The sequence below is a fragment of the Zalophus californianus genome, chromosome 9, assembly GCF_009762305.2.
Source record: "Zalophus californianus isolate mZalCal1 chromosome 9, mZalCal1.pri.v2, whole genome shotgun sequence".
Classification (NCBI taxonomy): domain Eukaryota; kingdom Metazoa; phylum Chordata; class Mammalia; order Carnivora; family Otariidae; genus Zalophus; species Zalophus californianus.
The window spans coordinates 84,537,710-84,552,789 of record NC_045603.1 but is presented as its reverse complement, the minus strand read 5'-3'; the positions used below and the strand labels follow the sequence as shown (position 1 = coordinate 84,552,789).

At 38.9% G+C, this 15,080-nt stretch overlaps 1 protein-coding gene across 2 annotated transcripts; it reads right to left on the bottom strand.

Moving 5' to 3' along the window:
* Positions 1-5,868: 5,868 nt before the first annotated feature.
* KCNJ8 (potassium inwardly rectifying channel subfamily J member 8) lies at positions 5,869-15,080 on the bottom strand. Of its 2 annotated transcripts, none has more exons than XM_027595690.1 (5): positions 15,017-15,080; positions 14,531-14,669; positions 13,238-13,679; positions 8,443-9,295; positions 5,869-7,910 (listed from the first exon to the last, which is right to left on the bottom strand). In XM_027595690.1, exons 3-5 carry the CDS (start codon positions 13,609-13,611, stop codon positions 7,854-7,856), a joined length of 1,284 nt encoding a protein of 427 aa, XP_027451491.1. In that variant the 5' UTR covers positions 13,612-13,679; positions 14,531-14,669; positions 15,017-15,080; the 3' UTR covers positions 5,869-7,853. The 2 variants fall into 2 exon arrangements, with proteins under 2 accessions (XP_027451491.1, XP_027451490.1); XM_027595689.2 differs by lacking the exon at positions 15,017-15,080 and adding an exon at positions 14,841-14,951.

Here is a 15,080-nt window from a genome sequence, read left to right as displayed (position 1 = left end):
TTTCCCCTTATAGTGACAATTTACTTCTTCCTTTCCAATTCTGATACATTTATTTCCTTTTCTTGCCTGATTGCCCTAGCTAGGACTTCCAGTACTATATTGAGTAGGAAGCACAAGAGTGGGCACCCTCATCTTGTCCCTGGTCTTAGAAGAAAATCATTCTTTCACTCTTGAGTATGATGTTAGCTTTGGACTTGTCACGTATGGCCTTTATTATGTTGAGATATGTTCCTTCTATGCCTAATTTGTGGAGCTTTTATCATGAATGGATGTTGAATTTTTTCAAATGCTTCTGTTTATTGAGATGGTCATATGATTCTTTTCTTTCATTCTATTAATTTGATGTATCACATTGATTGATTTGTGTATGTTGAATCATTCTTGCATCCCTGGGATAAATCCTACTTGATCATGGTGAATGATCCTTATAATGTGCTGCTAAATTCAGTTTGCTTGTATTTTTTAAAGATTTTTTATTTATTCATTTGAGAGAGAGAGGGTGAGCATAAGCCAGGAGGTGGGGGTCAGAGAGAGAGGGAGAAGTAGACTCCACGCTGAGGGGGGAGCCTGACATGGGGCTTGACCCCAGGACCCTGGGATCATGACCTGAGCCAAAGACAGATGCTTAACCGACTCAGCCACCAGGCACCCCGGTGTGCTTGTATTTTATTGATAGCTTTTGCATCTACATTCATCAGGGATATTGGCCTGTAGTTTTCTTTTCTAGTAGTGTCCTTTTCTGCTTTTAGTATCAAGATAATGCTGGCCTTGAAAAATGAATTTGAGAGTGTTTTCTCCTCTTTGATTCTTTGGAAGACTTTGAGAAAGAGTGGTGTTATTTTTTTAATATTTGCTAAAATTCACCAGTGAAGCCATTTGGTCCTGGGTTTTTCTTTGTTGAGAGATTTTTTATTACTGATTCATTCTTTTTACTAATAAATTGTATTCAGATTTTTAATTTCTTCTTGATTCAGTCTTGATAAGTTATATATTTCTGACTTTTTCCATTACCTACAGATTGTCCAGGTTGTTGGCATGTAGTTGTTCATAGTGGCCTCTTCTGATTCTTTGAATTTCTGTGGTATCAGTTGTAATGTCTTCTTTTTCATCTCTAATTTTGTTAATTTGGGTCCTTCCTCTTTTTTCCTTCGTTAGTCTGGCTAAAGGTTTCTCAATTTTTTTCATCTTTTCAAAGAACCAACTCTTATTTTGGTTAATCTTTTCTATTGCTTTTTCTGTTCTCTATTTTTATTCATTTCCCCTTTAATCTTTATTATTTTCTTTCTTCTGCTTACTTTGGGTTCAGTTTGTTTTCTTTTTCTAGTTCCTTAAGGGGTAGAGTTAGGTTGTTTATTTGGGACTTTCTTGCTTCTTAATGTAGGTGTTTATTGCTATGAATTTCCCTCTTACAACTGCTTTTGCTCTTCCATAATTTCTGGTATGTGTTTCCATTTTCATTTGTCTCAAGAAACTTTTATTTCTTTTTTAATTTCTTCTTTGATCCATTGGTTGTTTAGGAAAATGTTGTTTAATTTCCACGTGTATGTGAATTTTCCAGTGTTCCTCTTGTTATTTCTATTTTCATGTTTTTGTGATCAGAAAAGAAGTTGGCGTGATTTCAATCTTCTTAAATTTGCTAAGACTTGTTTTGTGGCCTAATAGATAGCCTATCCTAGAAAATATTTAATGTACACTTAAAAGAAGAATGTGTATTCTGCTGTGGTTGGATTAAATGTTCTGTAAATGTCTTAGGTCTGTGATGTTCAAATCTTCTGTTTCCTTAGTAGTTCTTTTCCTGGATGATCTATCCATTGTTGAGAGTGGGCTATTAAATTTTCCAACTATTGGGGCACCTGGGTAGTTCAGTCTGTTGAGTGTCCGACTCTGGATTTTGGTTCAGGTCATGATCTCAGGGTCATGGAATCAAGCCCCACATAGGGCTCTAAGCTGAGCGTGGAGCCTGTTAGGGATTCTCTCTCTCCTTCTCCCTCTGCCCCTTCCCCCCCACCTCTCTCTCTAAAATAAATAAATCTTTAAAAAAAACTTTCCAACTATTACTGTATAACTGTTTATTCCTCTTTTTAGCTCTGTTAGTTGTTGTTTTATATATTATGTATTTATGTTATATTTATATATCATAAACATATAACCAATGTTGGGCACATAAATATTTACAATTGTTATATCTTCTTGATGTTTTGACCCCTTTGTCATTATATAATGATCATTTTCATCTCCAACACTTGCTTTTATTTTTTCCAGATTAACCATTCTGGTGGTTTAAAATGGTATTGCATTGTGGTTATCATTTGCATTTATGCGTTACTAGCGAAATTGAACATCTTTTGATATGTATGTTGGCATTTTGGATTCTCTCTTTTGTGATAGGCTTTTTCATGTTGCTTTCCAATTATTTCTATTTGGCTGTTTGTATTTTTCCTATTGATTTGTAAGAGTTCTATATAAATTATAGGTATGAGATTTTTGTAGCATATGAGGATGGCAAATATCTTCTGCCATTCTCTGGGTTGCAAGGCCATTTGATCTAATGTAGCACTGTATTATTTAGGATAAAGGCTAAGTTTGAGTGTAGTAACAAGACATACAGACAAATTTTGAAAAACTAAAAAGAAAAAAAGCCACTAAAATAAAAAATATATTTCCGTCTTTCTCATGTAACTAACTGTCTAGAGGTAGATAGTCCAGGGTAATGTGACTCTTTTCCACAAAGTCATTTAGTGTCACAAGTTTTTTCATCTTTTTGCTCCTTGGGTTTGGTCCTCATTATCCTGGTGAAAGCTGGTCTCCACCACATGTGTCTGGTCCATGGAAAGGAAAAAGAAGGTGGAGAAATATAAGCTCAGGATTTTAAAAATCAAGAATGGGAAGAGGTCCATTTGACTTCTGTTCATGGGCTGTTGACCCCAGATTAAGCGCGTGGCTACAACTAACAGCAACAGAGTCTGGGGAAGGTAGTATCACTAGCTGAACCACTCTGTTGCTGTAAAAGGAAGAATAGATTTGGGGAAAAGTAGTATCAAGCTGCTGTTACCATTTATTTTAGGCAAGCACTGTGGTAAGTAGTTTGGGAACAGACAGACTTTTAATCTAATGAGGAGAGGTGAAGGTGATATCAAAACGTTATATAATACCAGTTATTATGAAATAACAAATACACAGAGGTACACATGATGGAAAGAAAGAAGTAAGTTAGGTGGAAGATTTGTAAAGGTTTTGTAAAAGCGATAGCTTTGGTAGATAGAAAAGCTCAGATTTTAACCTCAGAGACTTGCAGACTTGTGTGAGAGACCAAATGAAGCATTCAGTGAACTTGAAGCAATCTAAGGTGTTGAGGGAGGCAGGATTGAGGAGGGAGGCAGGAGAGGAGGCTGGAAACATATGTTGGAATCAGACCACAAGAGCCTTGAATATCGTGCTTAAAGAATGTGGGCTTTTTTTCAACAGTCAATGATAAATACAAAAAGTCTATTTTAACTTCACTTTTACAGATAACTGTTTTATCTTCCACTTTGTCAATATTTATTCAATACAAACCAAAGTAATCCAATAGTAAGTAGAGATCCAGCCTTAATATTTTTGTTTTCTCAAGTGATTAAAATAAACACTGTGCAAAGTAATAGTTTCACTTAAATTACCCCAGAGAGTATAAGAGTCGGGTGAAGGATGTCATACAGTACTGCCAAGAAAATCTTCATGAGAACTAGGACAACAATCAAAAAAGAGTACTAATGAAGATGTGAATTATCTGGCATGAAATTGGGCCCTGATGTGATATTTTGATCTGAAGTTAAAGGCTGATTAAGATTTTCATGAACTTAAATTTGAATCTGTGCAGCAAGTTATCAAGGGGTATAATTAGAGTCACTTCCTTCCTAGGTCTGTGGGGAAATTCCCATCACCATTGATGAGAATTGTGCGTAAAGATCATGGGAAGAGCATGGCCCTTGGGTTTCCTCTTAAATAGCCTGTAGGATTTGTTATGGTTATTTTAATGCACTGGTCCTTAGAGACACTAATTTCAGTTCTGCCTCTACCTTCGACATGCTGAAAATGACAAAAGTTGGGAGTGGGAACACCAAGAGATATAGATATCTTTTCATTCTTTCTTCTTCATCTATAATTAATTTATTTTCAAAGAGGAAACTACTTGCTCCTTAAATGCCAAATTATTAAACAACAACAACAAAAATGATTCTTATCGATGGAGGGGAAAGAATACTCCCTTGTGTTGACTACGTGGTTAACAACTTCTCTGGGAGTTAGACTTTGGGAACTGAGGCCATTTCTTTAAGTCATTGCTGGTTCTGAGACACTTGTGTGCCAAAACCCTTGGCCAGGGGATTTAGAAATGTCTGTGGTCTGGGAAACAGGATTTTTACTCAGAAAAATTCTTGAGCCAAGTGGCAAATAATGAGGAATTATAGAAGAAAACTGTGATTTGGGGCTAAGGTAAAGCAGGGGAAAATCATTTCTAGGCATGAACAGTGTTCTTGTTTCTCACCTCGCTCTCGGCAAAGCTATCTGGGCAACAGATCTGGATCTTCATTGTTTTCCCTTGCCTGCTCAGTAACTAAGAGTAGATCTTGATTTTGATTTTGAGATGGAAGTGTCTTTTCTGTAATTCTGGTACATAAGCCAGTGTTTCTCTCCTCATACTTTCCATCTCAGATTACTTAAGAGCAGAATCAGCGCCTATCTTACCTGTAAATTTCTAGTCCTTCTTAAAAAAAAAAAAACAAAACCAAAAACAAACACACCTATTTTTCCAGGTGGTAAATATCAGACATTCACTATATATTACTGGATGAATAAATAAATGATAGGCTTGTAAAACCAGAAATACCTTCTGTATGTAAAATGTTCCCCTTTTACACATTATAGTATTTTACACATTACACTATTTGATGACACGCAAGTGGCAGATATCAAAGAATCAGGAAAAGTAAGGGAGTGGGCAGATGTAAGGTCTCTGCTGCAGATTTAAGAGATCAGATTCACATTGCAAAGATCTTTTGTCTCTGTCCTAGAGAACAAATGTAATGCATTGAATTAAACATTTACTAAGAATGCAATTAATTTTGAGGCAGTCCTTCATTTCAAGCTTTTGTTCTGGGCAAATCAATTAAAGTCTTCTAAGCCCTTTATAGGTGTTAACTCAGTCCTTAAAACAACTTAGGAGGTAGGTACTATAATCATTCTGATTTTATGCATGGGGAAAATGTGGCAAAAGAAATTAATTAATTTGTCAAAATCTCACAGTTGCTAAGTGTTGGAGTTTAAACCAAGAGAGTCTGGCTGCAGAGTCTATTTCTTTAACCATAATACTATATTGTCTCATGAGATGACACTCTAGTCACTAAATGATAGGACAGACCCAGGAGGCTTTATGGGGAAAATGCTCCGTGTAGAAGAAAACCCATGATACAAAAGTATGTATGGTTCCTTTTCAAAGAACAGCGAGGCCCCTGTGGTACAGAGTGGAAATGGTGGAGGGCAAGAGTGGTAATAATGAGATGGAATGGTTCATGGACCTTGGGAAAGATTTTGGTTCTCATTTTTAGAAAAACAGAAAGTCATAGGAAGGTGTTAAGCAGAGGTGTGGTGTAGTAGTATTTAAAAGAATATTGTCGGGGTGCCTGGGTGGCTGAGTTGGTTAAGCGTCTGCCTTAAGGATGATCAGTACTCAGGTCATGATCCTGGGGTCCTGGGATTGAGCCCTGCATCCGGTTCCCTGCTCAGCGGGGAGTCTGCTTCTCCCTCTCCCTGCCGCTGCCCTTGCTTGTGCTCTCTCTCTCTCTCTAATAAATAGATTACAAAAAAAAAAGAATATTGTGACTATGTATGAAGACTAGGGTGGAAGCAGAGACTCCAAATATTTAATATAAAATAATACTTAAATTCAATACATAAGTCAAAATTACACACGCACACACACACATGCAGAGTCTTCTTGTTCTCTAAAACTAAACTAAATAGTTCCTGAAACTTTTTAGCCAGTTAAATATATTTTAACAAAAATAGGTCCTCAAATCATTGTATTACGCTAAAACACTTGTATATTTTTAGGAATTAGGGATGTGATCTTCTCTTTGATGTGGCACTCACCAGCTAAATGATGCCCCTGCCGGAGCCACAACTTGACATAGGAGGCTCCATTAAACACTTTGATCGAATTCCCCATTGAATTGATAGTCATTAGCATTTGGTTGCAGCCAGAAGGGGGCCTGGGGAATTGCTCATGCTTCCTAGCTAGATTTGCCCCTGGGTGCCAGGGCATTCTGTATCCCTTGGACTCAGAAATCCTGTATTTCAGTCTGACTGACTATGCCCCAACATTACCCGCCCTGCAGCCTGCACCCCTCCACTAACACTAGATTGTGAGTGGGCATTCTACATATTCTTATTGTTGCTGTGGTAGCTGCTCTCTGGCTCTGCTCAGCTGCCCCTGGGGTGGGAGTGGAGGACGTGCATCAGTGCCAGACCTGCTAGGAAGTCTGGTACCCATCTCTGAAGCCTCTGTTGGGCTCTTATTAAGATAGATTTTTTTCTTTGGCATCCTATTCAAAAATGTTTTAATATTCTCACAGTTGGTATAGCTGCATCTATATATACTGGGTAATGAGTACCCAGCTTGGACTCTGGAAGAAATGGTAGAGATAGAGAGAATTGGTCATATTCTGGATATATTTTCACAGCAGACCTAACAGATTTTGCTAATGGATGGCATGTGAGGTATAAAAAAGAGGTGTCAAGTATGACTCCCAGGTTTTGGCCTGATTGGAAGAAGGACTGGGGTAGAGGGTAGGTTTTGTTAGTGGAAATGGAGCATTTGGCTTTAGGCACATTTTAAATGCATATTGGGTATCCAGGTGGAGCTTCAAGTACCTGCTTGATACATGAGTCTGGAGTTCAAAGAGTGGTTAGAATTGTTCAGAAATGATTAACTCAGTAACCCAAGAAACAATTTCCATTCATCTGGTTAGAATCGTGAGTCATTTGTTTAAGATAGGATTTGAATATATTAATGATTACCTATCTATTTCAAATGCTCATAAATGAAGTAAAATAAATACAAACCCCAAATTGGTGTAAAACGCTATACAAGAGCTCAGCTTTCCGATGTTCAGCTATGTAAAATAGAAGCATAAACCCATAGTCTCTCAGCTTAGTGCTTCCCTGGGTGCCCTCATCCCTTCCCTGAAGAAACAAGAGCTAAGGATGATTAGATCAAGTTCTGATAGAAAATCTCACTTTAACAAGTGAAATAACCCTAAACCAATATATGCCAGGCCTGAATTCAGGAAGAGAGCAGAGTTTTAAGGGAGTTTGGAGATCCAAAGAAAAAACATCGTTTAAGATTTCCATGATACATCAGATTCAGATAGAAGAGCTAAGAAAACCTTTCAAATCTTGGAAGGAAATAAAATCAAAATGAAACAAAAAATGTAGTTCCTTGGAATAAACAATTTCAAAAACAGGAAGATCTGAGAGGTGTTATCACTGTATGATATCTCTTTCACATGCCTCTAAAAATGTTTTTTTCTTCCTTGAGCTTTGACTAGGGATGATTTTGTGAAAGAGAAATCACAAAACTACAGTGAATACAAAGAAAATATTTTAATAAAATATTCAATACAGTATTTCCCTGTGGGGGCTTTTAAGAAGTGAGAAGCCAAAAGAAATAACTGTCACTTTTGGGAATCCAGTCCTAACATCCAGACAGGAATGTTCTTAGCTTTTCTCCAAAGCTCTCTGTCCAGTTCTGCCAACGAGGAGGACGAAGAAACCTGCAAAGGTCACTGTGAAGAAGTAAGTGACTGAACACAATCAGTTTAGAAGCAACTAGAGAGAAGCAGTTTTTGCCTCAGGCTTCTTACCAGGTGCAGCATCTAGAAAAAGGAGAAGGCAACATACTGGTTGATACACAAAAGGTGTTAACAGCACCCTTTTGGGGTTCCCCTCCCCATCCTACTTGCATTTTCAGAGTGACCAATGGAAACAGAGAGATCTGTGGTTTCAAGCACTAAGCATTTCAAACAGAATCATTCCTTGGCCAACTTTGGTATTCAAGGTCTATTACTATGAACGGAATTCTTGGGTTTCAAATTGAGAGAAAGGAGAGCATACTATTTCCTATACATAATAGAAACATGTCACTGCAAATACCACATGTGTGAGACAAGTGTGAGCCATGAATCCTCCACCTTGTGTTACTGGTTATTGAAACAGAAAGTGCTATTGCTTGAATAAGAGTATCATTTGGTGCATGAAGACATAGAACAAATTACTGTGTTCTGGCTCTGGTGCAGTCCGACAGTGCTTTGCCTAAACCACCAACACTTGATAAAAGATTTTCTTGAGGTTGGCTTGCTGTCATGATTCCGATGTGTTTTGATTTCCTTCTGGAGTCATAAATTGTACCTTTGGCACCATGAGGGATGAGTTGTTCCTTCGGATGGAGTTGTTTCTCCTCATGGAATTGTTTCTCCTCATGGAATTGCGCTTCCTCAGAGAATTTTGATGGGATAGTTCACTCTTCTGGAGGGTCTGAATCAGGATGGAAGGCTTCTCATCCAGCTCTCGGGCACTGCACCTGGGAGCAGCTACTTTAACAGTGTTGCCAAATTTGGAGTAATCCACAGAATACACTCCTTCCTCCTCAGTTACAATAGACACAAAGCGATGGCCCCATTGGATCTCCTCAGCGATATAGGAGGTTCTTGCTTGTGTGGTAATGCCAGTAGTTTCGACCACTCCTTCCAGAATCACTATGACCTCTAGGTCTTGGTTGGCGAGGTCAGTTGCTGAGATATCGTACAAGGGGCTACGCTTGTCAATCACGTGGCAGATGATCAAAGGGGCCACCAGGAAAATGTTATTACTCTCAATTGGGTTATCAACAGGAATGTCCAGCTGGTGAATAGGCACCACCTCCCCTTCAGGTGTAGTTGTCTTCTTCACCACCTGGATGCGCACTGAGGCACTAATGATCATACTCTTTCTTAGGTCGCCCACTCGGAACATGAAGCACAGCTTGCCATTTCGGACAGCAATCACAGCATGGCGGCTGAAAATCAAGGTTTCCGCCCTCCTGTGAGCCTGAGCTGTTTTCATGAAAATGCAGCCCAACATGACTGCATTGATTATCAAACCCACAATGTTCTGGAGAATCAAAACTGTGATGGCCAGAGGACATTCCTCTGTCATCATTCTCCCTCCAAATCCTATTGTCACTTGAACTTCAATGGAGAAGAGAAAAGCAGAGGTGAAAGACCTGTAAGGAATGATATCAGAAAACAGTGCCATCAGATCACATTTTGAAGAATGAAATAACATGCCAAGCTCAATTTTCCATTTTCTTCCTCCAAAGGTTATTAAATGCTTTTGAAAGGACTTGGCAACTTGTCAAATGCCTGATTCTAAACACAGCACCTTCTCTCTCTCCCTCTCTCTCTCATCGGAATGCATCTACTTCCAGATTTCTGGAATACAGTTCTATTGTTTTCTGTGTCATGTAATGATGGGCCTACTTATATGAAGGCATTAAAATAATAAGTTAAAATAATAAATACATACTTGTATTTATAGACATATTTTACTTTGTGAAATACTTTCACAATTTCAGTTTACTTGGTGAAACTTCTTTCCAGGTAGATGTTTGTTATTTATTGCATATCTGAGTTTCAGTGACTGGAGTCATGTGGGAAGATCCTGAGTAAAAAGTGAACACTTTATTATTTATAACCCTTAAAATCATATTCATTGGCTAACACTTATTGCATATCTTATACAGAGAAAGCACAGTGCTACAAAAAGGTGGTACAAACATCATTCAAAAGTATTTTTAATAAAAAAGAATGATTTAATGTTTTGCCATTTGGAAATAAAACTTTTTTAAAAAATTGTCTCATTTTGTCCTCTAATTCTAGAGAATACTGAGGCTATTAAAGGAAAAATCTGAGGCAGAGATTAGTAAGTAACTGTGTCAAGATCACATAATTAATGAGAACTCGAATCCTCTCAATTCTGGCTTGGTGCTCTGAAAGAGGCAAAGGGAGAGTGAACAAGTGTCAGTATTTTCTTGGAAAGCTTTTTCAAATTGTACATCTCTTCCATATATCTCAATGTAAACACTGATTTGGTAGGTCCAAGGTTGACCTGGGTTAAGATTTTTGAAAAGCTCTCAGAGAAGTCTGATTTATCCCCTTGCTTAATATGCACCACATTTGGTTATTCTTAAGATTAATTTATTGGCTTAACTTACATATCTTATACTGCTGTGACTTCTTAACGAAAACAGGGTTAGTCCTGTGTTTGCCCCCAACGCCAATTTCAAACTTCTCTAATTTTACAGAAGATTAACCACGCATAGGCTATCCATATTATCTATCCATTAATGCCATGCACGAGTCAGCAAAATGCTTAAACATTTGAATACTGAGTATACACACTGCACTTTGGTGCAACACCATGAGTGGTAAGCATAAATGATTCTTTAGATTACCTTTTAGGTAGGGTGTGAAAAAAATGGCCTTTTAAACCCTTTAACCCCTGCATCTAAAAAGATTCATGGAGAACCACAATGATTGCTTTTTACACTAGTTACACAGATCTGTTGTATGATCCAAAAACTCAGTGAAGAATAAGAATGGACCCCAGGGGAGGGGCTTGTACCCAACATTGATTTCGAATAATGTGGATATACTTCATGGAGCAGCCTGGGGATGAATATTCCCAAACGTTTCGTTTTAATGGATTGAGGGACTATTCAAGTGCCATATTTTACATATTGTTTATTTTATGAATGAATTTAATTATAAACATTATATGGTAGCAAGACCCAGCCTTTTATGGACACCTGTCATACTCTCAAAAGATGAAAGTGTTCAGTTGCTTGTTTGTTCTGCTACAGAGGGAGTTAGGCTGAATAAGAAGAAATATGTTGGTTTATTTTCTGACTCATGTTGGAAAAGTCATCCACATGAAAGGGAAAGTGAGCCATCCTAAAGTGAGAATGGTAAAATGTTATTTGGACATACTGGTAAAAGTAACCATCACAATAAGGTGTGTCTAATTTCGATGAAATGGGGGGACATTAAACCTCTGAAAGGAAATGCAAAGAATAAGAAACATTATTAGCTACCTTTTAAATCCCCTTTGGGAGAGAATAGAGATTTTCTGTTTCTATATTTTTGGTGAAAAAAATTGTATTATGTACGGCTTGTTATGATTAAGCTGTATGTTGAGCTTAAAGCACAAATAGTATCATAACATTAAAATAAAATTAGTAAGATTTTAACCTTAAAAGATGTCACGTAATTTCTTTAAGGTAAGAAGTGCAATTAAAAATGTGAAAATTGTCACGCTAATAAGATCAACTTTATCTCATTGTATTTGTGACACCATTTCTCACAGTAAACTGAATTCTCCCAGCAGAAGGAATGCATCAGGGGAATGAACATGCTTCAGAACACATCTGGGTGGAAAATGAAAGCTAACATTAAAACAGCTTTTAACAACCAGTGCACTCCATAAGTTCTTTCCAAAAAAAACATGGAAAGGATGTCACGTTGATGATACATCTTTAATAAACTGCTTTATGACTTCTTTTTCACAGAAGCCAACATATTTGTCTCGTAATTAAAATCTGTCATTTATTTTCGAGGCTTATCATTTTCGTTTCTATTATCTCTTTTTATGACTGTCTACCTCATGTTTATTAAAAATTTATCTTGCTATGAAAGTGATTCACCAATATCAGTGCCCGTAAATTTCTTAAAGAGAAATATTATAGATAATGATATTTGACCTACAAATGCCTGTTAAACACAGTGTTTTAATTGTTTCCTTTTTATCTGGTATGCTGATGATCACCAACATTTTTCATCTATATTTTCTTGGAGACAAAACTTTGTGAAAAGTTCAAGACAAGAAAATAATAGCTACTTGGTGATAAAAGCAATAGATCAATTCAATGTATTTTTCTCTCCTCAAAATCCGAGCTGAAATCTGTGACGTGTGATCCCGGCACACAAATGCGGCATCCCTCCCTGATACGTTGGCATTGCGGTTACTAAGGACAGACAAGTTCACAGTCTGGATTTCCATTTCTTGCAGTGGTATGCTAATTTCAGAAGACTTCAGGGTCAGCAAAGGTCTCATTCTTTACAGTTGCCTGGCAGAATGGTGCTTGTTCAAGTTGTTTTGCTTTGTACACTATGTGAATTTGGAATATTACTCAGAAAATGTCCTGGCAAAGTTTCCAGTATTATTACCATTGTTTCGCTTCAGAGTGAATATTTTTGCAATTGACATAAATGATCTCTTTCTGTCTTCCAACAAAACAAATTAAAAGACAGATCATCCCAACTAAATGTTCTTACACCATGTGAAAACATGAGGAGAATGACTGAAATCAAATTCATTTTACTTACTTTTGAAACACAATGTAAGAGAAAGAAGCAAACGTTAGGCAATCTGAGGACTGTCTATTCTATTAAAACTTGCAAAGAATTTGCAAAGAAAACCACAACATTAAGTCACTCCTATATAATCTCTTCCATGAAAAACTTGGGCCAATTTCCATTAAAAACTAATTTTTTCTAGTTCTGCATCTTAGCATAACTTTTAAACTTTGGAATCTAATGCAAGCAACCAGATATTTAAGATAATCTTGATAAAGAAGGGCTTATATTTATTTATTTCATTTTTAGTGGATTTTTAATCTAGGATACCTCTCCACCAGTATTTTCCCATTTTCCTCATGATTTCTGAAAATGTCACAGGTAAGAGAAGTCAGGGAAAAATATTACTAGCATTTGCACAATATTTTTTGTCGACCAGAGATATTTATTTGTGGACACCGGAACTATGGACAGCAATTGTTTTCATACTAAATACTGACTGTGTGCTTTTTTTTTTTTTTTTTGAGTAAGGAACTCTGTGGAATCCTTTGAACCGCAACCATTCTTTAAATAACTGATAAAGTACCAGAAGGATTGAAGCTCCACGTTTTCAGAGACTCCTCATCCATAAAGCTTCACTTAAAAAGATTCTTAATGTGTTAGATTAGTTTTTTTTCACTTCTTTGTGTCTGAAGGTACTAAAGCAAATGCTTTATTTCGCTTTCAACAAAATAACTGTGATAGAGAAAGGGCAGTTTAATATTTCTTTCTATACTGTTTTCAATCCCTGCCTCATCCCACTGCATTCTTACCTGACATTAGTCACACAAACAGTGGACTCCAAACCACTTTTCTCCATTCCACTTTTCTCCATGTAAGCGTAGATGTCCCCATGGGCAAAGGCCACCAGCCACCACATGATGGCGAAGAGCAGCCAGCTGCAGAGGAACGACATGGTAAAGATGACCAGCGTGTGGCGCCATTTCAGGTCCACCAAGGTAGTGAAGATGTCCTGCAGGAATCGTCCTTGCTCACGGATGTTCTTGTGCGCCAGGTTGCATGCCCCACTCTTGGCGATGAAGCGGGCTTTGGGGAGGCGGTCTCGGACGCGCGGCTTGCGCAGATTCTCCGCCGCTATGCGCGCCAGCACATACTCCTCGGGGATGATGCTCTTTCTGGCCAACATCGTCCCGTCACCATAGCCCGCCTATTCACCTGTCTCTGACCTGCCTCTCCTTCCCTCGGGACGTCCTCCTGCATAAGGGAAACGACGATTTAAAACTTTCCCCTCTCCCATTTCCTCACCTCTTCAATTCTTGCATTCAGGGATATGTCCATACGTTCCAGGTGACATGCAAAGCTAAGGTATGATTTTATCAATCTAAACACGAATCTAGTTTGTGCTTGAGTTCTGGGATCGCAGAGAAGAAATTATTTGGTCTGAATCAGAACTGTTTCAATTTTCCTTATCGTTTTGAACACATATGGGCATAGCCTTAGTTAAACAAAACCAGGAGCCTTCCTGTAAACAGCAGGCTCAACGATAATTCCGAGATTAACCGCGTCTGTAGATTAGTGCAAAGATACAAACATGCGGCGTCTATGATGAAAATTAAAGCCAGCTGGGTATCACGATCCATTTATTATTTAGACGATACAGCAATATTAAAAGTAAAGAGAGTAAATTCTTCCTCCGTTATTTTTAAGAAGTACGCAAAGAAAAGGCCGTGGCCTCTTGCGCAGTATAAATAACATGTTTAGTGAAATTTGACAAAATAATAATAAGCGATGTGCTCCGTAACTTGAAAATGATGAAGCATTTTACGTTTTAAAGAAGTATGAATTGCATTAAAAAAAAAAAAAAGAAAAAAATTCCCAGTGGACTTCATAGTATTACAAATTGAAAACTTTCCAGCGAAGGGATCAAACATAGAAGCTGCAAGAAAAGCCCGGACAATAGCCCGCGGGCTGCAGACAGAGTTAAAAGAGTGCCCCGAAAAGTCCATCCAACACTGTAAACCTCTGCTGTGTTTGGCATTTTAAATCTTTTGCGGTGATGCGAACAGCCTCCCCCTCCCCTCCCCGGGAGGAGCGTTGAAACTTACAGACTCTGGGCAGCGGGCGCTGCGGCTGCACCTCCCTACACACGCCGGCCGACCGCGGGCAGGTCCCTCGCTCTCCCATCCCAGCGCGCGGGTGCAGGGACCGCGAACGCCGGAGGGACAGATCCGGGGGCCGCGTGTCCTAGGGAGAAGAGTTAAAATAATAAAAGGTGCAATTGAATCTGAATGCGGGAGGGCTAGAGGAAGGGGGATGGGTGTGGATCTTCCCCTCCCCCTGCTGGGCTCTACTCCCCGGGCCGTTGCTCCGAACGGAGGAGGGGCCGGGGTGGGGTGGGGGGGGGGGGGAGAGGACCTTGGGGGTGATGCTCCACAAATCAACCTCCCAGTTCCGGCTTTGACGCGCGCCAGACCTCCGAGGCTGCCGAAGTTGGTGAGGTGGAGGCGGGAGGGGAGTGGGGGGAGGTGCATCCCGCGGAGGTAGGGAGCCGGCCAGAGGGAGGGGCAAAGGGAGGGTAGGGAGGGCGGGACCTGTAGAACCAGCTCTTTCCCAGTAGCTGCAACCGCCCGCTGCCAGCTTGACCTTCTCGTCTTT

Coding starts and splice junctions, on each gene's coding strand:
- KCNJ8 (XM_027595690.1), bottom strand. CDS start 13,611: ATGTTGGCCAGAAAGAGCATCATCCCCGAGGAGTATGTGCTGGCGCGC. Junction 9,296..13,237: donor GTTTGTGTGACTAATGTCAG/GTAAGAATGCAG, acceptor CATTCCTTACAG/GTCTTTCACCTCTGCTTTTC. Junction 7,911..8,442: donor CATCCCTCATGGTGCCAAAG/GTACAATTTATG, acceptor TCCTTTTTCTAG/ATGCTGCACCTGGTAAGAAG.